Source organism: Triticum urartu, chromosome 5A (assembly GCF_056163025.1).
Source record: "Triticum urartu cultivar PI428250 chromosome 5A, HENAU_Tu73, whole genome shotgun sequence".
NCBI lineage: Eukaryota > Viridiplantae > Streptophyta > Magnoliopsida > Poales > Poaceae > Triticum > Triticum urartu.
Genome location: NC_141877.1, coordinates 645,045,115 through 645,067,473, shown reverse-complemented (window position 1 = coordinate 645,067,473; position 22,359 = coordinate 645,045,115). Strand labels below are relative to the sequence as shown.

Here is a 22,359-nt window from a genome sequence, read left to right as displayed (position 1 = left end):
ACAGTTCTTTCCCTGAAAACACAACCAGCACAACTATCCAGGTAATCTCTGGAAGCATCGGTTAGTCCATTATAAAAGATATCAAGTATTTCATTTTTCTTGAGAGGATGATCAGGCAAAGCATTAACTAATCGGAGAAGCCTCCCCCAAGCTTGTGGGAGACTCCCTTCTTCAATTTGCACAAAATTATATATTTCCCTTAAAGCAGCTTGTTTCTTATGAGCGGGGAAATATTTAGCAGAGAAGTAGTAAATCATATCCTGGGGACTACGCACACAACCAGGATCAAGAGAATTAAACCATATCTTAGCATCACCCTTTACTGAGAACGGAAATATTTGAAGGATATAGTAGTAGCGAGTTTTCTCATCATTAGTGAACAGGGTGGCTATATCATTTAATTTAGTAAGATGTGCCACAACAGTTTCAGATTCATACCATAGAAAGGATCAGATTCAACCAAAGTAATTATATCAGGGTCGACAGAGAAATCATAATCCTTATCAGTAATAAAGATAGGTGAAGTAGCATAAGCAGGATCATATTTCATTCTAGCATTCAGAGATTTTTCTTTCAGCTTAGCTAATAGTTTCTTAAGATCACTTCTATCATTGGAAGCAAGAAAGTCTCTAGCAGTTTCTTCATCCATAACCTAACCCTCAGGAACAATAGGCAATTCATATCTAGGGGGAGAATCTTCATCATCACTTTCATCAATATTATCAGTTTCAAAAATTGCATTCTCTCTAGCCCTAGCAAGTTGTTCATCGAGAAATTCACCTAGTGGCACAGTAGTATCAAGCATAGAAGTAGTTTCATCATAAGTATCATGCATAGCAGAAGTGGCATCATCAATAACATGCGACATATCATAATTGATAGCAGAAGCAGATTTAGGTGTCGCAAGTTTACTCAAAACAGAAGGTGAATCAAGGGCAGAGCTAGATGGCAGTTTCTTACCTCCCCTGTAGTTGAGGGAAAAATCTTGGTTCTTTGATCTTTCAAGTTCTTCATAATGATAAGCAGATATAAATCCCAAGTGACTCAAAGAATAGAGCTATGCTCCCAGGCAACGGCGCCAGAAAATGTTCTTGATAACCCACAAGTATAGGGGATTGCAACAGTTTTCGAGGGTAGAGTATTCAACCCAAATTTATTGATTCGACACAAGGGGAGCCAAAGAATATTCTCAAGTATTAGCAGCTAAGTTGTCAATTCAACAACACCTGGATAACTTAATATTTGCAGCAAAGTGTTTAGTAGCAAAGTAATATGATAGTAGTGGTAACGATAGCAAAAGGTAATGGTAGCAAAAGTAATATTTTTGGGTTTTATAGTGATGGTAACAGTAGCAGCGGAAAAGTAAATAGGCGAAGAACAATATAGGAAAAGCTCGTAGGCAATGGATCGGTGATAGAGAATTATGCCGGATGCGATCGATCATGTAACAATCATAACCTAGGGTGACACAGAACTAGCTCCAGTTCATCAATGTAATGTAGGCATGTATTCCGAATATAGTCATACGTGCTTATGGAAAAGAACTTGCATGACATCTTTTGTCATACCCTCCCATGGCAGCGGGGTCCTATTGGAAACTAAGGGATATTAAGGCCTCCTTTTAATAGATTACCGGACTAAAGCATTAACAATTAGTGAATACATGAACCCTCAAACTACGGTCATCACCGGTAAGTATCCCAATTATTGTCACTTCGGGGTTAACGGATCATAACACATAATAGGTGACCATATACTTGCAAGATAGGATCAAGAACTCACATATATTCATGAAAACATAATAGGTTCAGATCTTAAATCATGGCACTCGGGCCCTAGTGACACGCATTAAGCATAGCAAAGTCATAGCAACATCAATCTCAGAACATAGTGGATACTAGGGATCAAACCCTAACAAAACTAACTCGATTACATGATAAATCTCATCCGACCCATCACCGTCCAGCAAGCCTATGATGGAATTACTCACGCACGGCGGTGAGCATCATGAAATTGGTGATGGAGGACGGTTGATGATGACGATGGCGACGGATTCCCCTCTTCGGAGCCCCGAACGGACTCCAGATCAGCCCTCCCGAGAGAGTTTAAGGCTTGGCGGCGGCTCCGTGTCGTAAAATGCGATGAATCCTTCTCTCTGATTTTTTCTCCCCGAAAGTGAATATACGGAGTCAAGGTTGAGATCGGTGGAGCGTCAGGGGGGGCACGAGGCAGGGGGCGCGCCCCCACCCTCATGGACAGGTGGAGGCCCCCCTGACGTGGATTCTTCTTCCAATATTTTTTATATATTCCAAAATAATTCTCCGTTGATTTTCAGGTCATTCCGAGAACTTTTATTTCTTTACAAAAATAACACCATGGCAATTCTGCTGAAAACAGCGTCAGTCCAGGTTAGTTCCATTAAGATCATGCAAGTTAGAGTCCAAAATAAGGGCAAAAGTGTTTGGAAAAGTAGATACGACGGAGACGTATCACCATCCCAGCATGCGGGACCGCCGGCGTTGGAAGCGTGCGGCTCCCCTCGTTCGAACGTGCATCACAGCACTCGTTTTAACCGCCTCGTAGGCTTTTCCCGACGCGCTCCCGAACGCCACCACCTCCACTCGTCGCCGGCGCTGTTTCCTGCAGCTCCAGCTCCGGCTGGCTTCACCACGCGACGTGGCGGGCTCTCCCCGTTCGAACGCGCTCGCCCGCGCCCGTGTTGGCCCCCTGTAGGCAAATCCCGGCCATCTCCGGTGATGTGCCGTCGCGGGAGAGGTCGCCAAAGCCTTCTCCGGTGCCCTGCCGACGAGGCCGGTCAGGACCACTACCCTGGTCACTGCCCCGTGGGCCCCCTGGACCCGATTGACCATGTTGACCGTGGTTAACTATGCTGACTGGGCACTCAGTGCCACTGACACGCGGGTTCCACCGCATATTTTGTTAAATAAACGTTTTTATAAGTAAAAATTATTAGTTAAGCTAATTAGTCACTGACACGTGGGGCCCAACTGCTAATTAACCATATTAATTAACATAACCCACTGTTAGCCCTTTGTGTATGGCATGTGGGACCCACTGGTTAGTTTGACCTGGTCTGCCACCCTACTGACTGCTGATGTCACTGTGACATCATGCTGACGCAATAAACCTTTCTATTAATTTATTTAATTCCAGAAAATGTTTAAAACTTTGAAAATTCATAGAAATTAAACCGTAGCTCGGATCGAAAAACTTTATACATGAAAGTTGCTCAAAAAAATCCAATGAATCCGAATATGCGGTTTGTTCATCTGTCACATGTCCCTAGCATGTTTAACATGGAACATTCCCCTCCGGTCATCTGTCTGACACAGGTCCGGAACCGGGAAAACATTCCCGGTTGTTTTCCCCCTTCACCTTTATCGTGTACCCATACGTTAGGTCACACCCCGGCACAGCATATTGCCATGTTATGCTTTGTAATGTTTTTTTTGCTTTATATTTATTGTTTCTTCCCCCTCTTCTCTCTGGTACACCCCAAGACCGATGCTGCCCCTGTGATTAACTACGTTGACGACGACACTTCTTCCTTTTCAGCAGAGCTTCCGGGCAAGCAAACCCCCCTTGGGCATTCCGATATCGCCCATTTCTTTACCTCTCATGCTTGCATTAGAACTCCTACTGCTTTATGTATGATCCTACACTGATGCATAGCCTGTTTTTGTTACCTGCTTTCATACCTTACCTGCTTATTCTAAACTGCTTAGTATAGGTTGGTTAGAGATCCATCAGTGACCCCCACCTTGTCCCAGTTGCCCCGCTTTATGTTTGATGACTCGGTCAACGTGATCGACGTCCAGGCCCCGACACCGCACATCACCCCCACTAGTTGTACGACTCTGCAGAGTTACCATCGAGAGCCGAGGGTGGAACCTCATACATCACTCCTGCTGAGATCTCGGTAGTGTAGCTATTCGGTCGTGCTCATCGAGAGTGATTTCCTCCTTAACCACTTCCGATACAGCTCTGTCGTGCAACCCCTCAAGTGTGAACCTTGAGGGTGGATCCTCTTACGTTCACCTTGATGATTACATCGAGTGGAATTCACCGGGGGCGATTCCTCGGGTTTTCCCCTTGATGTTTGGACACACGGCTACTTGGACTTTACAACTGTTACTTGGACAGGTGGGTCGACCATGAGGGGTACCCGCGAGTGATGTGGAGACGGGTTGACCTGGAGGGTACCCGAGAGTTGAACACGAGGCGTGGCCGGGCATTCTTAGCCCTTGCCGCAAGTACTCGAGACGGGGCGATGGGGTCACATCTTTCGTGAGTCTCTGCTCATGACCGCACTACCAACACACTAACAGTTTGGATATTTGATCCGAGGGGCCTCTGGCCTGATAGCACTAACCATCATGTGGGCATAGTATGGGCGTTCTGCGTCGTATGCATCAGCTGAAGCTTAATAGACGTCAGCGACTAAGTGGCGCGCGCCGGTTTGGACTGCGTAAGCTCCTGCCTTGTTTAAGGAGGTAGCTAGGTCTGCTCACCGGCCGTGTATGCAACGTGTAGGAGTTCCGGGGGAGATGACCCATGACCCCTGGGGGCATAGGCTTAGTCCTGTGTGCTGACCTCTCTATTAAGCCTAAGTCGGGTTGCGGCGTATTGTTTGGCCGAGGCCGGGCATGACCCAGGAAAGTGTGTCTGGCCAGAATTAATCGAGCATGGTGGGTAAGTTGGTGCAGGGAAGAAAACATCTATTGATATCCTGTCCTACGGTAACGGACACTTGGAGTTGTATCCCGATCGATACAACTAGAATTGGATACTTGAGGTGATAACTGGATAGTATGGCTATGGGATTACTTTCTCGCAGGGAGTCGAGAAAGGATCTCTGGCCGAGGTTGATAACACTACTACTACTTTACATTATGTTGATCTGAACTCTTCTCTATGCTGCAAGATGCTTGAAGATGCTAGTCTTCGATAGGCTAGGCTTTCCCCTTCTCTTCTGGCATTCTGCAGTTTAGTCCACAGATACAACGCATTCGTTTGATACAGATGCATACTTAGTTTAGATATGATGTAAGTCTTGCGAGTACTTTGGATGAGTACTCACGGTTGCTTTGCTACCTCTTTTTCCCCCATACCCGATTGTTGCGACTAGATGATGGATCCCAGGAGCCAGACGACACCACTGATGATTACTACTACCCCGAGGGTGCCGATTACTACATGACGGCCGCTGACGGCCTGGAGTAGTTAGGAGGCTCCCAGGCAGGAGGCCTTGCCTTTTCGATCGATGTTGCTTTTGTGCTAGCTTTCTTAAGGCAAACTTGTCTTGCTTATGTATGTACTCAGCTAATGTTGTTTCCGCTGACTCCTATGTATTCGAGCTTATGTATTCGAGCCCTCGAGGCCCCTGGCTTGTAATATAAATCTTGTATTATTTTAATTTGTCTCTAGAGTTGTGTTGTGATATCTTCCCATGAGTCCTTGATCTTGATTGTACACATTTGCATGTATGATTAGTGTACGAATGAATTGAGGGCATCACACCAGGGCTCAATGCGCGTTTGCAACTTGGCCAGGGATGGACGCAAGTCCGCGACAGTGAGCCTAGAATCACTAATGGGCGTTCACAAGTAAGTCGTTGGGAAGGAGCCCAAGCGGCAGTTGAGGCGGTTGGCAATGCTCAAACATTCCTCGGGAGAATAGCCCATCACCATCACATCACTCTTATCGAAATTGATCTTGAGGCGAGACATTTGTTGGAAGCAGAGGAGGAGGAACTTAAGGTTAGAGATGTCCGTCTCCGAGCCTTCGACCATGATGATGGTGTCGTCGGCGTACTGTAGGAGGGAGATCCCAGAGCCGCCAGCCAGGTGGGGGTGATCCCATGAATATGGCCCGCAACCTTAGCCTTGTCCAGGATGGCAGCAAGCGCATCGACCACCATGTTGAACAGGAATGGGGAGAAGGGGTCGCCTTGACGGACCCCACATAGGGTGGGGAAGTAAGGGCCGATCTCCCCATTGATGTTCACGGCAGTGCGACCGCAAGAGACCATCTGCATCACATGGGTGATCCAGTGCTCATCGAAGCCCTTCCGGAGCAAAACTTCCCAAAGGTCCAACTAACGGTGCCATAAGCCTTATGGAAGTCAATCTTAAGGAAGACCGCCCTGAGGTGTTTAGATCGCACCTCATGCAGGACCTCGTGAAGAACCAGCACCTCGTCCAGAATATACCGCCCTTGGATGAAGGCGGTCTGGTTAGGGTGGGTGATGTGGTCAGCAAGCAGGGTCACCCTATTGGCGTACCCTTTGGCTAGGATCCAAAAAATCATGTTAATGACCGTGATCGGGCGGAACTGGCGGATGTCGGAGGCCCCAGAGACCTTAGGGATGAGAGAGATGATCCCATAGTTAAGGCGCCCAAGGTTAATGGAGCCAATGTAGAACCCATCAAAGATGGCCATGATCTCGGGCTTAATCACATTCCAGAAGGACTGGAAGAACTTAACCGGGAGGCATCCAGGCCCAGGGCCGATGAGGGATTCATGCCACTAATGGTGGCCCAGACCTAGCCTTCTGAGAACGGGGCCATGAGGTCCGAGTTCTCCGCGGCGGAAACTAGCTGGTTGCCAGTCCAGCAATTGAGAGCAAGGCAAAGGCCGCTCTGAGGAGCGGGGGAGAATAAGTCACGGTAGAACCCATCAACGTGGGTTCTAATAGCACTAGGGGACTGAAGGAGGGTCCCACCGTCCCACAAGAGAGGGGTGGTGTTGCGTCTACGGCACCGTTCGCAATGGCCCGAAAGTATGCGGTATTCGCATCCCCTTTCAAGGCCCATTTATGGGCGCCCCGCAAGCACCAATAGGCCTCTTCGTCGGAGTAAATGACAGAGAGTTGGTCTTCTAGGTCGTAGCGGGACAGCCACTCCTCGGGGGAAAGGCCAACAGCGTCCGCACGAAAGTCTAGGGCCTGGATGGCAGTCAACAGGGCCTTCTTACGCTCGCGGAGATCACGCCCAAGGTTGGCGCCCCACCCCTTCATGAACTATCATCCACGGTTAACACAAAACTGCCACCCGTCAATGGCCGAGGGAGGGCGGGGGTGGGGGTAGGCACGTGCCTCCACCCAACGCGCAGCGACCGCCGCAACGAAACCAGTTTGGGACAATCAGAATGCCTCAAACCGGAAGCGAGGGGGAATCTGCGGCCTCTCGTCAGCAGGAGGGGGACGTGATCGGAGCCAATCCGGGTAATCTCCGTCAGGGACGCCAAGGGGCAACGGAGATCCCACTCGGGGGAAACTAGGACCCGGTCCAGAACGGACTAGGTCGGGGCAACCTGACGGTTGGTCCAGGTGAATCTGGCGCCAACCCTATCTATCTCACGGAGGCCGAGGTCAGCAGTGCAGTCATTAAACATTTGCATCCGTGCAAAGTTGACATGATCATTGCTCTTCTCCTCCGCGAAACGGAGGAGGTTAAAATCGCCCCCAACGACAACGGGGAGGGAGGCGGCCGAGACCTTCCTGTGAAGCTCTTCAAGGTTTCGTTAATTTAGCTCAATTGATAGAGAGTGTTTATTAAAACCACTCCTTCCGGTTTAAAATACAAGGCCACTATGAAAAACAAAATTTGCATCTATACAAGACCACTACTGCTTCCCGAAAAGGATTGGGTTAGATTTTTTTTTCCTTGTACCATGATGCTTATTAATGCAAACTTTGCATGTAACCATAGAGAAAAAGACACCACTTGCAACATGTTAATTAGCTTGGAACACGAAAGGCTTCCACAAGGTTAGTCGTGCTATTTAATACTAGTTCGTCTCGTTTACTTGATATTCAGTGGTCTTTTTGTCAGGTGGTGTCGACCAGCAGTGCATGTGCATTATTTTGCGTTGCTTTTTTATCTAATTAACTTTTTTTGACCAGTTTTGTATTGTTCGGATAAAATTAGGTGAAAAACTATTTATTCGAGTAGTTCCCTTACTACACACGAACGCCCACCTTGAAAGCCCCCGCACAAGCGCCAACGCCGAGGGCTCACCCAACCTCTCTTCTTGCTGCTTGCTGCCAGCGGCAATGCCCCATCATCCTAAGAGCAACTCCAACCGGGCGATCCATTTTGTTCGCCACTTCCGTGGGTCGCTGCCGACAACAACGCTAGCCCAACATGCTGATCCATTCCCAAAAACAGTCTGATTCGCTTCTGCGCTGACCTATTTCCGGCCCAAAATTATGCGCGAAATGCGTCAGCGCAGACGTACATGCCGTGTGTCTCCTCGATGCCCGCCGCAGTCCCACTTGGAGGCCGCCGCCCAACTACCGCCCACGGTCATATTTATGGCGACCATCGACACCAGGCCCACGCGTCAGCCAGTGGAAACATCCTTTTTTAATCCACGCTTGCGGGGGTCAGGCCTCATCCACTTCCGTCCACCTCTGGCCCCCATCACCCCCCTCGTGCTTCCTCGCCGGCGACAACCGAAACCCTGGGCATGGGGTTCTTCGGCAGTGGCTCCGGCATGGGCAGCGCCTCCTCTTCCTGTGATCCTACTCCTCCTCCTCTGCCACCGCCGGTGCATGGCCGCTCCGATCGGCGGCGTCTACACATCCCAGTGCACCAAGCACAGTGGCACTGGGAGTTAGGCAGACGTTGCCGCACCACTGGCACCTCGATCCGCAGCGGATCCCGGTGTCGGCAGATCCGCAGACATAACGGGCGCATGATGAGGAGGTGCGCAGGCGCTGGGCGCAACTCACGCCGTCGCAGCGGCGCATGCCCGAGTACGCCGCAGACTCTCCCTATTGGGAAGCCTGGTTTGCACTCAAACACGAGGAGCAAAGGCAGCTCGGCTTGCAGCACCACCACGTCAACCCCGGCCTCCCCCTGTCGTCAAGCCGGAGGAGGACGAGACCAAAGCTGCCTACCAGGCGGCGTTGGCAGAGGATGTTGGTGTCAAAACTGCCGGATCTTGGGTAGGGGGTCTCAAACTATGGATCTTGGATCGATGGGAAACAAGGAACGTGGGACACGATATTTACCCAGGTTCGGGCCCTGAAGAAAATCATCCACCATCACCACCACGCCGTCCGCTGACCCAGATCCCAACGACCTCTCCTCCTCACTTGCTGGATCAAGGAGGAGACGTCACCTAGCCGTACGTGTGATTAACTCGGGGGTGTCGTCTATGTGATGCTCAATCGGATTGGATCATGAAGAGTATGACTACATCAATCACATTCATTAAATGTTTCTGCTTTTGGTCTACAAGGGTACGCAGACACACTACCTCTCGTTGCTAGCATCTCCTACATTAGATCTTGGGTGAATCTGTAGGAAAAAATTGTTTTCCTTGCAACATTCCCCATCAGTGGAATCATGAGCTAGGTCTATGCGTAGATGTTTTGCACAAGTAGAATATAATTTTTTTGTGGATGTTGATGTTCATATTGCTACCCTCATATGTTATTTTGGTTTGGCGGTATTGTGAGATGAAGCGGCCCAGACCAACTTTTCTTATCCTCGCACAAGAGACCGGTTCTGCGACTGACATGCAACTTATAGTGCATAAAGCGGCTCGCAGGTGTATGCCACTCCCACTGTTGTTGAATATGATTTGACAATGGCGGTCCTTGAAAAAGGTTAAAAGTTAACTTGCATATCAATATTGCGGCTTTGCGTAGGTAAGAACGGTTCTTATATGTTGCCCTTAAAAGCAACGTAAAATTTGCAAGAATAAAGTAGAGGGCGTCTAACTTGTTTTTGTAGGGCATGATGTGATGTGGTATGGCCAAGATGTGTTGTGATATATGTGATGTATGAGATGATCATGTTTTGTAATAGTTCGCAACTTGCATGTCAATGAGTACGGCAACCAGCACGAGCCTTAGGGTTGTCTTAATATTATTGTATGACATGTGTGTCAATCATTAAACGCCATGTAATTACTTTACTTTATCTCTATGAGTTAGCAATAGTTGTAGAAGGAATAATTAGTGGTGGCAACCATATGATGGCACTGAGGACCTAGGTGTGATGCCTGCGATGATGAAGATTATGCCGGTGCTTTTGAGATGGATATCAATAGCACAAGACAAAGGCCATCATGTCACATATTATTTGCATGTGATATTTGTCTTTTATGCATCTTATTTTTCTTAGATTGCGTTGGTAGCATTATAAGATGATCCCTCACACTTAATATCAAGATAAAAGTGTTCTCCTTTACTATGCATCATTGCAAAGTTCTTCGTGTTGAAGCACCTCGTGATGAATGGGTGTGATAAATTCTACGTTCACATACAGCGGGTGTAAGCAAGTCTTACACATGCAGGAATATTTTGATTAACTTGGTGAGCGTAGTATGTACAGGCATGGCCTCGAAACACAGAGAACCGAAAGGTTAAACATGAGTCATATGAAAGATATGATCAGCATGTAGATGTTCATCACTGAAACTACTCCATCTCAAGTGATGATCTGACTTGGGTTATTGAAAATGGATCATGTATCACTAAACAACTTAAGGGATGCTGATTTAAGTAGGACTTTATTAGTAAGTTGATTAGTTGAACTAATAATCATGAACATAGTCTAAATGTCTTTGCAAATATGTTATAGATCAATGGCTCGTGTTGTAGCTCCGCTCAATCTCAATGTGTTCCTAGAGAAAGAAAACTGAAAGATGATGGAAGCAACTTTGCGGACTGGCTCCATGATCTCAGGATAATCCTCACTGCTACACAGAAGGCCTATGCCCTTGATGCACCGCTCGGTGTGCCACCACTCCCTCGACTGTAGATGCTATGAACATCTCGCAAATAAGGAGTGATGACTATTTGATAGTTCAGTGCGCCATGCTGTATGGCTTGGAACCAAGGCTCCAAAAACATTTTGAGCACCACAGGGGCATATGAGATGATTGAGGAACTGAAAATGGTATTTCAGGTTCACGCTCGTGTGGAGAGGTATGAAGCCTCATACAAGTTCTTTAGTTGTGAAATGGAAGAGAACAACTCCGTTAGCGAGCACGTACTCAAAATGTCTGGGTACGCCAATCGCCTCAATCAGTTGGGAGTTAATACTCTTGATGAAGTAGCAAATGATAGGGTTCTCCGATCACTGCCACCAAACTATAAGGGCTTTGTGATGAACTATAACATGCAAGGGATGGAGAAGACACTCATGGAGATTTTCATGATGCTTAAAATTGCGAAAGTAGAAATCAAGAAAGAGCATCAAATTTTGATGGTCAAGAAAACTACCAGTTTCAAGAAGGCTAAGGGAAAGAAGGGAAACTTTAAGAAGAATGACAAGCAAATTGCCACTCCCATGAAAAAGCCCAAGGCTGGGTGGACCTAAACCTGACACTGTGTGTTTCTACTGCAAGGGGAACGGCCATTGGAAGCATAATTGCCCCCAAGTACTTGGCAGACAAGAAGACTGACAACATCAACAAAGGTATATTTGATATATATGTTACTGACGTGTACCTTAGTAGTGCTCCTAGTAGTGCCTGAGTATTTGATATTGTTTCAGTCGCTAATATTTGTAACTCGAAACAGGGGCTGCAAAATAAACGGAGACTAGCTAAGGACGAGATGACAATGCGCGTTGAAAATGGCTCCAAGATTGATGTGATCGCCGTCAGCACGCTCCCTCTACGTCTACTTTCAGGATTAGTTTTAAATCTTAATACTTGTTATTTGTACCGGTTGCGCGATGCGAAGCGGATGAGCGCTTCGAATCAGTGGTGGCAACCTTCGACAGCTAGATCCCTCCATTCATGTGGAGTGAGGGGGTCCGCCGGCCGACTGGAAGTGCCAGCGGGGGTGCGGAGTGGCTGCAGTGTGAGAGGGAGTGCCGGTGGGTGTGCGGTTTGATTTGCACGCCGTCGACGTCGATGAAGTGCAAGCAAGGGAGAAGGGTGTTGCGGGAGGGAGGTGAATTTTTTTCCTTGATTGAGGCCCGGCCGAGTAAATATAAGCGGCCGCCACGAGGAGTAAAATTTTAGAAGAGTTAAACTGGAAAGGAGTTTGACTAGGCCTGATTTAACTTCTCAAAATGATTGTTTTTCGGAAACACTAACGCCCACACGTGTGGAACGTCTCCAACTCGCCCACACGCCTTGATCGTCGTTGGTTGTTTTTTGCACGAATCCTGACACCAAAAGATGGATTTGGGGTGCCACGTAGGACAAGCCCGGTGTGTGGTGTGTAGGTAGTTCGCCCGCACGCTGTTTCTCCCTCGGACGAGACCGGTTGCGAGTCGGGCGTGCGGTGGAACTGCTGTCGCGCCCGCACGCCGCGCACGACTTCTGTTCCCCATCTCCCATGACTGCCCTTTTTCCCACTCTCCCACACCAAGTTGTCATTTGCCATGTTTTCTGCAGGGTACATGGCAACTGCCCTATTTGTGATTGTAAGCAGATGGCAACTCTCTTTACCCCGAACATGTTATTGTTGCCACGTCTGTTTTTGTAGCGCTAAATGGCAACTGTCCAGTGCTAGTGTGTGGCAACTGCCCTATTTGTGATTATAAGCAGATGGCAACTCTCTTTACCCCGAACATGTTATTGTTGACACGTCTATTTTGTAGCTCTACATGGCAACTATCTAGTGTTAGTAGGTGGCAACTCCTAAAGATACCACCGTCGCCCACATGCCCGTCTCCTCTCCCACACACCAAAAGCTATCAGTTGCCATGTGTTTTTGCAGGGTACATGGCAACTACCCTAGTGTGCTTGTAAGCAGATGGCAACTCTCTCTTTTACCCGAACATGTTTTTTGCCATGTTTTTGTAGTGCTACATGGCAACTGTCTAGTGTTAGTAGGTGGCAAATCCTAAAGTTTTCAAATCATGGCAACTGTAGTAGACCAGACCATACATGGCAACAGCTACAGTTGCCCAAAAATGGCATCCGACACTTAACCTGAGATGGCAACTGTAGTTGTCAGACATGGCAACTGCAGTTCAGCAACATGACAACTACAGTTAAACGAACATGGAAGAGGGTTCGGACCATGGCAATCGCGGCGGGACGCGTGGTTACTACCACGCGGAGCGTGTGGCTCGCAGGCGGGGAGGGGCGAGGGCCGATACGGGTCGTGCGGGCCGTGAGGTCGCTCGCCCGAACGTGCTAGTGCGGGCGATTGCGCCGCACACCGAACATGCGGGCTGTGGTGGGGTGCGCGCGGACGTGCTCGTGCGGGCGGGCCTGTGTCGATGCCACACGGGGCGTGCGGCACATACCCCCTAGATGCCACACGTGTGGCAGTTATCGTCGTCCTTGTTTTTTGACTCACTTAACCAGTTCCGAGGGATCAACTAGATATGATTTATATCGTTTGGCCGTGTATCGTGGAGCCTTGTTTTTCTAAATTGGTCTGAAAGTCTATTTCGAGAATATACTGCTATCGCAATTCATAACTAACTATTATTTTTGATAGGGATACTACACACACAACAAATGGTTATGTCACTGCCAAAACCTACTCCATCCACAAATAAGCCCTTCACAAACCCTATGCCGCCGCCACAACTCCTGCCACCACCTCGGTCCCCTCTCCTCTTTCCCGTCTGGCGGCCTCGTTGACAGCAAGAGGAGTGGGGACCTGTCTGTCTTGTTTTATTTTTCTTAGGTTTTGTTTCTCCGGTGACATCGACGAGGTGATGGCGACGATGGCGTGTTGGAATAAAGTCTCTCCGGTCTCTCCCTACCTCGACGACGTCCGATCCGGCGCCGGCGAAAGGCCTGTGAGAGTTTGTGTCCCCAGATCGGTTGGTTCCCTTCAGATCTTGGCAGTTCGTGTGTCTTTCAAGGAGCGCTTGTGGCTGGCATTTGGTGTGGTGACTACGACATCTTCTTCTATGTAGGTCTGTGGCTTAACCCGGTTTCTCCAACTCTCTGAGCTGGTGGTGATGAATTGCAAGCCTGTTCTGTTTGGGGTGATGCTCCAGCCGATACTGCTTCAACGATTTTTTATGCTCCAGCCGATACTGCTTCAACGATTTTTTGATCTCGTCTCAAGAGACGAGTGGCAATTGCGGTCTTCAAAGACTTGTATGACGAGGGCGTTTGCAGGTGTAGTTTTTCTTTGCTGTTGGTTTACTGCAATTTTCAATCTCCGGCGAGCGGCGTACAATCAGAGAAAGAAGAAGACTAGTACGCTTTTTAATGTAATTTTATTATTTACTAGTCGTTTTTCGTCCAGTTGTCTATCCATTATACTGGTCTTTATTTTCCTCGATGATAATCAAATTTAAGATGCCCTTTGAGTGTGTCTATTAAAAAAAAACTACTCCATCCATCCCATGCCCGACAAGCAGTCTTATTTTCACATCGTAATCTTGCACAGATAGAGATGAGCAATCAACACAGCGCTTTTGTTCCCTTGCATCATCCCCGTCACATCACATGCATGTAGCTGATAGCTCATCCGGATGAAAGATTACCTAAGGCCAGTTCTTTTGAGCGATTCTACCAGAATCATCCCTCTCCCTAGCTTCTTATAGAATCACCACTTTATATGTTTTTTACAATCCTAACTAATTAGACACTAACTAGATAGGATTGTAAAAAAAATATGAAGTGACGATTCTGGGAGAAGCTGGGGAGGGGGGTGATTCTGGGAGAATCGCTGACAAGAACCGGCCCCTAATCCCTTCTAAAATCTCCCAGATAGCGAGACCCACGATTTAATCCAGCATATTCCATCGATCTATCAGCACTCGTCACACGCGGCGCGGATGGACATGCAAAGACTTGGGTTCGTCGCCGAGCAGCATGCACATGATTATAACCAGTACTCCGGTTGCTCGCCAGCAGCCCGGCCGACCGGACCGAGATAGCTCCGACGCGTCCAGATCATACGTACTCCCGATCAAGGTTTTGGTTACCGCAATTTTACCGAGAGGGACGGGTAAATGTGGTTACCATGGTTACCGAGAAATACCGAGAATACTTCGAGCGAATTTTATAGTTGAATTTTGGATTCAAATAAGTGAATAAACGAATATTCAAATCAGAGTCTTCTCAAAACAGGAACTAGATTGCTACCAACATGCCAGAACCAACTCGCATGGCATTAATTAGATCCTACGTACTTTAAATTCAAAAAATTAAAAAAAATGATATTTTTTTTCGGTATGGCCATTTACCGAGAGGCACGGAAATACGCGGTAACCATGAGAAATCTTAAAATTTCGACCGGTAACCAAAACCTTGCTCCCGATCCCATCGCAGCTTGCCCGCCGTGGACACCCCCCACTAAACAGTTTAGTAATAGGAGTGGTAGAAGAAACAAGATCGACCGACGACCAGCTATAGCAAGCCCGTATGCACAACGCGGATAAGCAAGACCTCTACACCAAATTCCTTCCGTGACTCGGCCCCGTTGGCTCCTTGCTACAGGCAACGCTCTAAAATCGGCTGCGTCTCGTCGGCGGGGCGAGAGCGCGTGCCGCCGCGGTCACCGCGCGCCGCTGTTTTTCGGGGCAAAACCAGCCGCGGATCTAGCACCCGCGCGCAGCTGATCGATCGGCGCGCCCTGACACGGTGACATCCTCTCCAATCTGTCCCGGCGCCCGTGAACCCGAGGGCGCTGCACGTATGCGCGCCCAGCCCGCTCGCGCCATGCGGTCCGCGGGTGTGCTGTGAGCTGCCGCTGCCCGTGGCGGTAGACTCATCAGGCCAGGCCTTGGATCATGCGCGTACGCAAAGCATCTCCGTTTGGACATTTGTTGCAGTGCAGCCGCCGGTACTTGCGCACTTGCATAAATGGTTTGCGCAAGGGACCAACCGGCCGTGGCGACAGGGATCATCAAGTGCACGGAGACACGAATATAATAATGCATGCGTGCAGGGCCGATCGATGGGTCGATCGGCAAGCAGTTCTGGTCCGTAGTGCGTGCGCGTTGTTTTTGCTTGTCTCCATGCACGATTCACGATCGATCCGAAAGCTCATCAAGATGATCGAGGACTAGTTAAGTAGTAGTAGTAGTACTCCCTAAATCTCCCAGACAACGAGACCCCCACGTACGATCCAATCGACCTTTCAGGACTCATCACGCACGCAACCGAGCGGCGTGATTAACCGATCGACGGCTGGATTACCCAGCGAAAACGCCGGCGGTGCACGCGATCGACGCGTCCTCACCAGCAAAAGCAATTGCCGCACGTACAAACTACAGGTCCCGTCGTAGCAGCTCCGTCGCTTTCATTTCATCATCATTACTAGTAAACAAGAACAAGTTTCAACAAGATCGCTGATTATTACTCCCAATGCCTACTCCCCCTCCGATCCGGCCCCTAAGTACACACGCATAAACAAAACGAACACCCAAAGCCCCCAAAGAGTTAAAATAACGGGGAGATTCCATTCCATTCTCAGGGACAGCTTCGCCATTTTCTGCCCGGTGCAGCCGTGACCACACACCAAAGATCAGTGACTAGCCAGTTGATGCCAAGGAATTAATGATTGTCGCTTGGGTTTGTCACACCGCATTGAACTCCCAGGTTGCTTCCTTCCGTGATCCCCAGCCCTACACTACACTGACATTTGGAATCTAGCTAGCTGCTAGCTAGCTATTGGGCGCGTTGCTTGCTAGGTCTTGGGAGTATAAGCGTGAGGAGTTTGCGCAAGCTCTCTGGGGAGATATTAAGGGAAGCAAGCATATTCCAGAGCTGGTATACCTACTACTAGAAGTCTAGAACTTGGGCGGCATGGATCAGCTTGACGAGCAGTCCTTCCTCGACGAGCTCATGTCGCTGCGCCGGGAGGAGGCGCTGCCGCCGGCTCCGGCTCCGTGGCAGGCGTACCCGGGCAGCGGCATGATGACGACGAGCGACCTCCTCTTCTACGGCGGCGAGGGCGCGGAGGCGAGCAGCGGCACGGACATGGCCGGGCCGTTTCTTCAACAGCCCATGGCGCCACCGCCCTCCGCACCTCCTCACCGTTCCCACGAGGAGTTCAACTTCGACTGCCTCAGCGAAGTGTGCAACCCTTACCGGAGCTGCGTCGGCGGCGTCCCTGGGCATGGGGTCGTCCACGCTGCCGGCCAGGCGCTGGCTCAGTATCCCCTCCACGACGCCATGGCGGAGGACGATCCGAGCGGCAGCAACCTGCATCGCGGTGGTGGGGCGTCGTCGTCCCCGGTGCCGTTCGTGTTCGGAGCAGGAGGCGCCCGGGAGAGCCCAGAGATAATCAGGGGCGTCTTCCCCGGCGCCCACGCTAGAAGCAAGCTCAACGGCGGCACTACGTCCAAGAACCTCATGGCGGAAAGGCGGCGCCGGAAGCGTCTCAACGACCGCCTCTCCATGCTCCGCTCCATCGTGCCCAAGATTACCAAGGTGTGTGGCAAGTCGCAACTCGTATTATCCTATGACCTAATTAGTTAATTAACCTAGCTAGTGATTTATTAATTTCTATCGACTAGCATCAATTGACATCTTTAGATCAATTCAATCGATCGATCAATCTGTAGATGGATAGGACCTCGATCCTTGGGGACACCATAGACTACGTGAATGAGCTAACCGAGCGGATCAAAACCCTTGAGGAGGAGATCGGCTCCACGCCGGAGGAGCTGAACCTGCTGAACACCAGGAAGAATGTCTCCAGCGGTAGCAGCGAGGAGATGTCGACGAGCAATTCCACCAATGTAAACACTTATCTCAGCAGGCAGCTGATCAAATTACAGGATCCAGACATAAAATCTTTTTTTTCGAAAAGGATCCAGACATAAAATCTGAACTAATTGTTATCACAGTTTGTCATCGAGAAGCAGGGCGACGGCGAAACGAGGATCGACATCTGCTGCGCCACAAGCCCCGGCGCGCTGATCTCGACGGTGAGCGCGCTGGAGGTGCTGGGGCTGGAGATCGAGCAGTGCGTCGTCAGCTGCTTCGGCGACTTCGCCATGCAGGCATCATGCTCACAAGTAAGGAACTAATCGTGTGCCTTTTTTTGGAGGAGCGAAATTTTCAATTAATTTCTTGCCCGAATGTACATTTTTCTCTGTTATAATTCGATAATCGATGCATGGTATGTGTGGCGTATATATAGGAGGAAGGGAGGAGCCGAGTGACAAGCACCGACGAGATCAAGCAGGCATTGTTCACGAGTGCAGGCTATGGAGGAAGGTGTCTCTAGATCTATCGAGCACGCCAATTCATCAAGCACATGCACAACAAGCTGCTTGCAATTGTAATTTTGCAACCGTCCGTGAGTTCTGTGTTTGCAACTTTGCATATATTTGCTTGATTTGTTTTCAAAAATATCTGCATGAATTAATGTAGTGTTTATGTTAAAATTTTGAATAGTAGTGCTATCTAAAGTTCAGCTGTTTGCGACCAGATTGTAATAGTTGGGTGTGTGTCCGTGAGTGTAATGCATGCTTGTATGTATCAATGTATGGAGTGGTGTATTGGGATTTGGCCGACATGAAAAGATACCAATCTGTTGTTGTAGGAGTATTTGGTTGGGCACTGTTACAGCTTTTTGTTTCTTGCGTATGTTTAGCTGTTTCCTGACAACAATTGTTCATCAAGTTTTGTCCTGGGCTATACGAACAGTGGTCAAGAATTGGGTACACATATGGGCACATATGAACCAGCCCTGACGAGTACCTCTCGTACTGTGCACACAGTGGTCCGTTGATTCCTTCCATGTTTGGAGAATTGTGTGACCGTGCTGTGTGCATTTTACACCACTAGTAACACTCTGACTTGCACATATATTGGGCTGAGATCGTTATTTTATGGTCTTATCCAAAGCGATACAAACTGGAGACAAACATCCACGAGGATGCAAACTCTCAACTGAAAAAACGATGAGTGAAATTGAATTTCATGTCAAACCAATAACATTTGTAGATGCTCCCTAGTAACTTCTTGATATTGATACTTCCCACTACAGCTCTGAGTACATTCTTCAGACCAAGAGGACACAATGCATGCTACTCGAGAACCCGTTTTTGCCTGTGATGACCTAGCACAATTATAACAAACAATAATCTGACTATAGTGATTAAGTAAAACATGTATAACAGATAGAACATGAAGATGTATTGGCGCAGTGAATGGTCTGTCGTGCATCCTACATAGACGTTGATGAAAGAAGTATTAGGCCCCATCGAAATCTCTCGGTGTGGCCCCCCTAGGTATATCACATCTACATTTGCAAAGGATGGCATGCTAATTTTCAGATCAAATACTCAGTAATTGTGGTGACATATCATAATATGCTTGCATTCCATTAAACATAACATGAGTGGCATGAAGCATAGATGGCACATGTCGTATGTCATTAGAACCAAACAGATAGTTGAATCCTTGCAAGCTCTGCATTAAGCACCATGTGTACATACACTAACAAGTAATCCCTCCGTCCGGGTTTATTAGACCCCCTCATATTTTGGTTCAAACTTTGACCATCTATTTGACTAAAATATTGTAAAGCATATGATATAATTATAGTGATGGATTTCTATTTCATAGAAGTTTTCTAGGTATAATTATTATGAAATATAATTTGCATTTTATAAGTTCAAATTCATTGTCAAAGTTTGGCGGAAAATAAAAGGGGGCCTAATAAACTGGACGGAGGTAGTAAACATTGCTTCATGTCTACACACATGGATCCACCAAGCTTTGGTAATAACATGCTTGTAAGAACCAACTGACCACAAGATCAATACTTCTTTATTGTCAACACGTCAAAGAAAACTAGCAGGCTCATATGATAGACATCGACATACATCATGCAACATCTCGCCATAGCATAAGTAGCAGGCATTGTGGACGAGACTTGCATGCTCCCCGTGCGTGCGCCCATCCATGCTCCCGCGTACGTGGCTTGATTTGACTGGAACAAAATAAAGCCTGACCCCACCCCCTTAAAATCAGGGGAGAGATGATTAGATTAGAAAGAAAAAAGGAAAAAAGACAGCCGTAGGATGAAGTGGGAGCACGGATGGGAGCATGGGGAGGGAGCAGGCATGTCGGATGCGAGCATGGGGAGAACCAAATAAGTGATAGCATAGCAAGATAATATCAATAAAGAGGGTTGGCACCTATCACGGCAACAGTTGGAACCAAAATGTTCCTCTCGCAATTTTTTATTACATTGGAATGATCACATTGTGCCAATCTTTTGGGAAGGAGGGCAGTTTTTCATGAACAATGATACACCTATGGAGGGGATTGCTATGGAAAACTACGCGATTACGTCGAGAGATTAGAGCGAAAATAGGTGTGGGGCCCACTACGAAATTCAGGAGCGGGAAGAGGGGTTTAATAAGGTAAGGATACCTATTACAGAATTTTTTGGTTTTTGATTAGTCCCAAAAGTATTTTGGGACTTTAAGACCTTTTGGTGATGCATAGATAAGTCTAATTTCCAAAAGCTGTAATTTCTTTTGACATCCCTATTATTAGGGGACGATTAAAGATGCTCTCAAATAGCATAATTTGTAGGTATATGTTAATTTAGCTCAACTGGTAGAGTGTTTATTAGTACCACTCCTTCTGGTTTAAAATACAAGGCCGCTATGAAAAACAGAATTTGCATCTATACAGAACCACTACTACTTCCCGAAAAGGATTGGGTCAGATTTTTGCCTCGTAACATGATGCTTATGAATGCAAACTTTGCGTGTAACCATAGAGAAAAAGACACCACTTGCAACATGTTAATTAGCTTGGAACACGAAAGGCTTTTCACAAGGTTAGTCGTGCTTCCTCCGTTCTTAAATATAAGTCTTTTTCGACATTTCAAATGGATTACAATATACGGATGTATGTAGACATATTTTAAAGTGTAGATTCACTCATTTTATTTTATATTAGTCACTTGTTGAAATCTCTAAAAAGACTTATATTTGGGAACGGAGGGAGTAGTTTTTTTCGTTTTCTTGATATTAGGTGGACTTTGGTGAGGTGGTGGCGACCAGCAGTGCATGTCTTCATTATTTTACGTTGCTTTTTTATCTAGTTTACTTTTTTTGACCATTTTTGTATCGTTCGGATAAAATTAGGCGAAAAACTATATATTTGAGTAGTTCCCCTGCTACACATGAACACCCACCTTGAAAGCCCCCGCACAAGCGCCAACGTCGACGGCTGACCCAACCTCCCTTTTTGCTGCTTGCTGCTGGCAGCAACCCCATCATTCTAAGAGCAACTCCAACCGGGCGATCCAATTTGTTCGCCCACTTATATGGGTCGCTGCGAACAAAAACGCTGGCCCAACACGTCGATCTATTCCCAAAAACCGTCCGCTTCACTTTCCCGTGGACCCATTTTCGGCCAAAAATTATGCCTTAAATGCGTCGGCGCGGACGTACACGACGTGTGTTCCCTCCGTGTCCGCCGCGGTCCCACTTGACGGCCGCCCAACTACCGCCCGCGGTCAAATTTATGGCGACCACCTACATCGGGCCAACGCGTCAGCCAGTGAAAGCGTCCTTTTTTAGTCCACGCGTGCGGGGGGAGGAGGGGCTAATCCACTACCGTCCACCTCTGGCCCCTACCAGCCTCGTGCTGGCGGAGGCCTTCGCCAACTCCATCAACGAGGAACGACGGAAGCCTGAAGCGGTCGAAGTGGAGGAGGTCGCCTACCAGGCGGCAATTGCGGAGGCCATGGCCCTCTCTGTGGCCGGTGACTCCATGGTGCCGCCGTCGCTAACTTCTACCTCTTGAGCATGCGTTAGTTTTCCCTTAAAGAGGAAAGGGTGATGTAGCAAAGTAGCATAAGTATTTGCCTCCATTTTTGAGAACCAAGATATCAATCCAGTAGGAGACTACACGCAAATCGCCTAGTACCTGCACAAACAAATAAGAACCTTGCAACCAACGCGATAAAGGGGTTGTCAATCCCTTCACGGCCACTTGCAAAAGTGAGATCTAATAAAGATAATAAGATAAATATTTTTGGTATTTTTGTATAGATTGGAAAGTAAAGATTGCAAAATAAATAAGAAACTGGAATTGTAGATTGGAAACCAATATGATGTAAAGTAGACCCGGGGGCCATAGGTTTCACTAGTGGCTTCTCTCAAGATAGCATATATTATGGTGGGTGAACAAATTACAGTCGAGAAATTGATAGAAAAGCGCATAGTTATGAGAATATCTAGGCATGATCATAAACATAGGCATCATGTCCGTATCAAGTAGACCGAAACGATTCTGCATCTACTACTATTACTCCACACATCGACCGCTATCCAGCATGCATCTAGAGTATTAAGTTCATAAGAACAGAGTAACGCATTAGGCAAGATGACATGATGTAGAGGGATAAACTCAAGCAATATGATATAAACCCCATCTTTTTATCCTCGATGGCAACAATACAAT

General features: G+C 47.8%; 1 protein-coding gene and 1 pseudogene across 2 annotated transcripts; both read left to right on the top strand.

The window, feature by feature from the left end:
• The first annotated feature begins 13,524 nt into the window (after positions 1-13,524).
• Positions 13,525-14,445, top strand: LOC147973718 (uncharacterized; annotated as a pseudogene).
• A 2,044-nt stretch (positions 14,446-16,489) lies between these two features.
• On the top strand, positions 16,490-18,521 carry LOC125511361 (transcription factor BHLH3). Of its 2 annotated transcripts, none has more exons than XM_048676715.2 (4): positions 16,490-17,349; positions 17,484-17,660; positions 17,787-17,939; positions 18,065-18,521. In XM_048676715.2, exons 1-4 carry the CDS (start codon positions 16,723-16,725, stop codon positions 18,149-18,151), a joined length of 1,044 nt encoding a protein of 347 aa, XP_048532672.1. In that variant the 5' UTR covers positions 16,490-16,722; the 3' UTR covers positions 18,152-18,521. The 2 variants fall into 2 exon arrangements, with proteins under 2 accessions (XP_048532672.1, XP_048532671.1); XM_048676714.2 differs by having other exon boundaries at positions 16,497-17,349; positions 17,769-17,939; positions 18,065-18,517.
• Positions 18,522-22,359: the final 3,838 nt, after the last annotated feature.

Bases quoted from the DNA above. Each gene is read 5' to 3' on its own strand.
- LOC125511361 (XM_048676714.2), top strand. From the start codon at position 16,723: ATGGATCAGCTTGACGAGCAGTCCTTCCTCGACGAGCTCATGTCGCTG. The intron at 17,350-17,483 runs GTGTGTGGCAAG...ATCAATCTGTAG, and splicing joins TCGTGCCCAAGATTACCAAG to ATGGATAGGACCTCGATCCT. The intron at 17,661-17,768 runs GTAAACACTTAT...TTGTTATCACAG, and splicing joins CGACGAGCAATTCCACCAAT to TTTGTCATCGAGAAGCAGGG.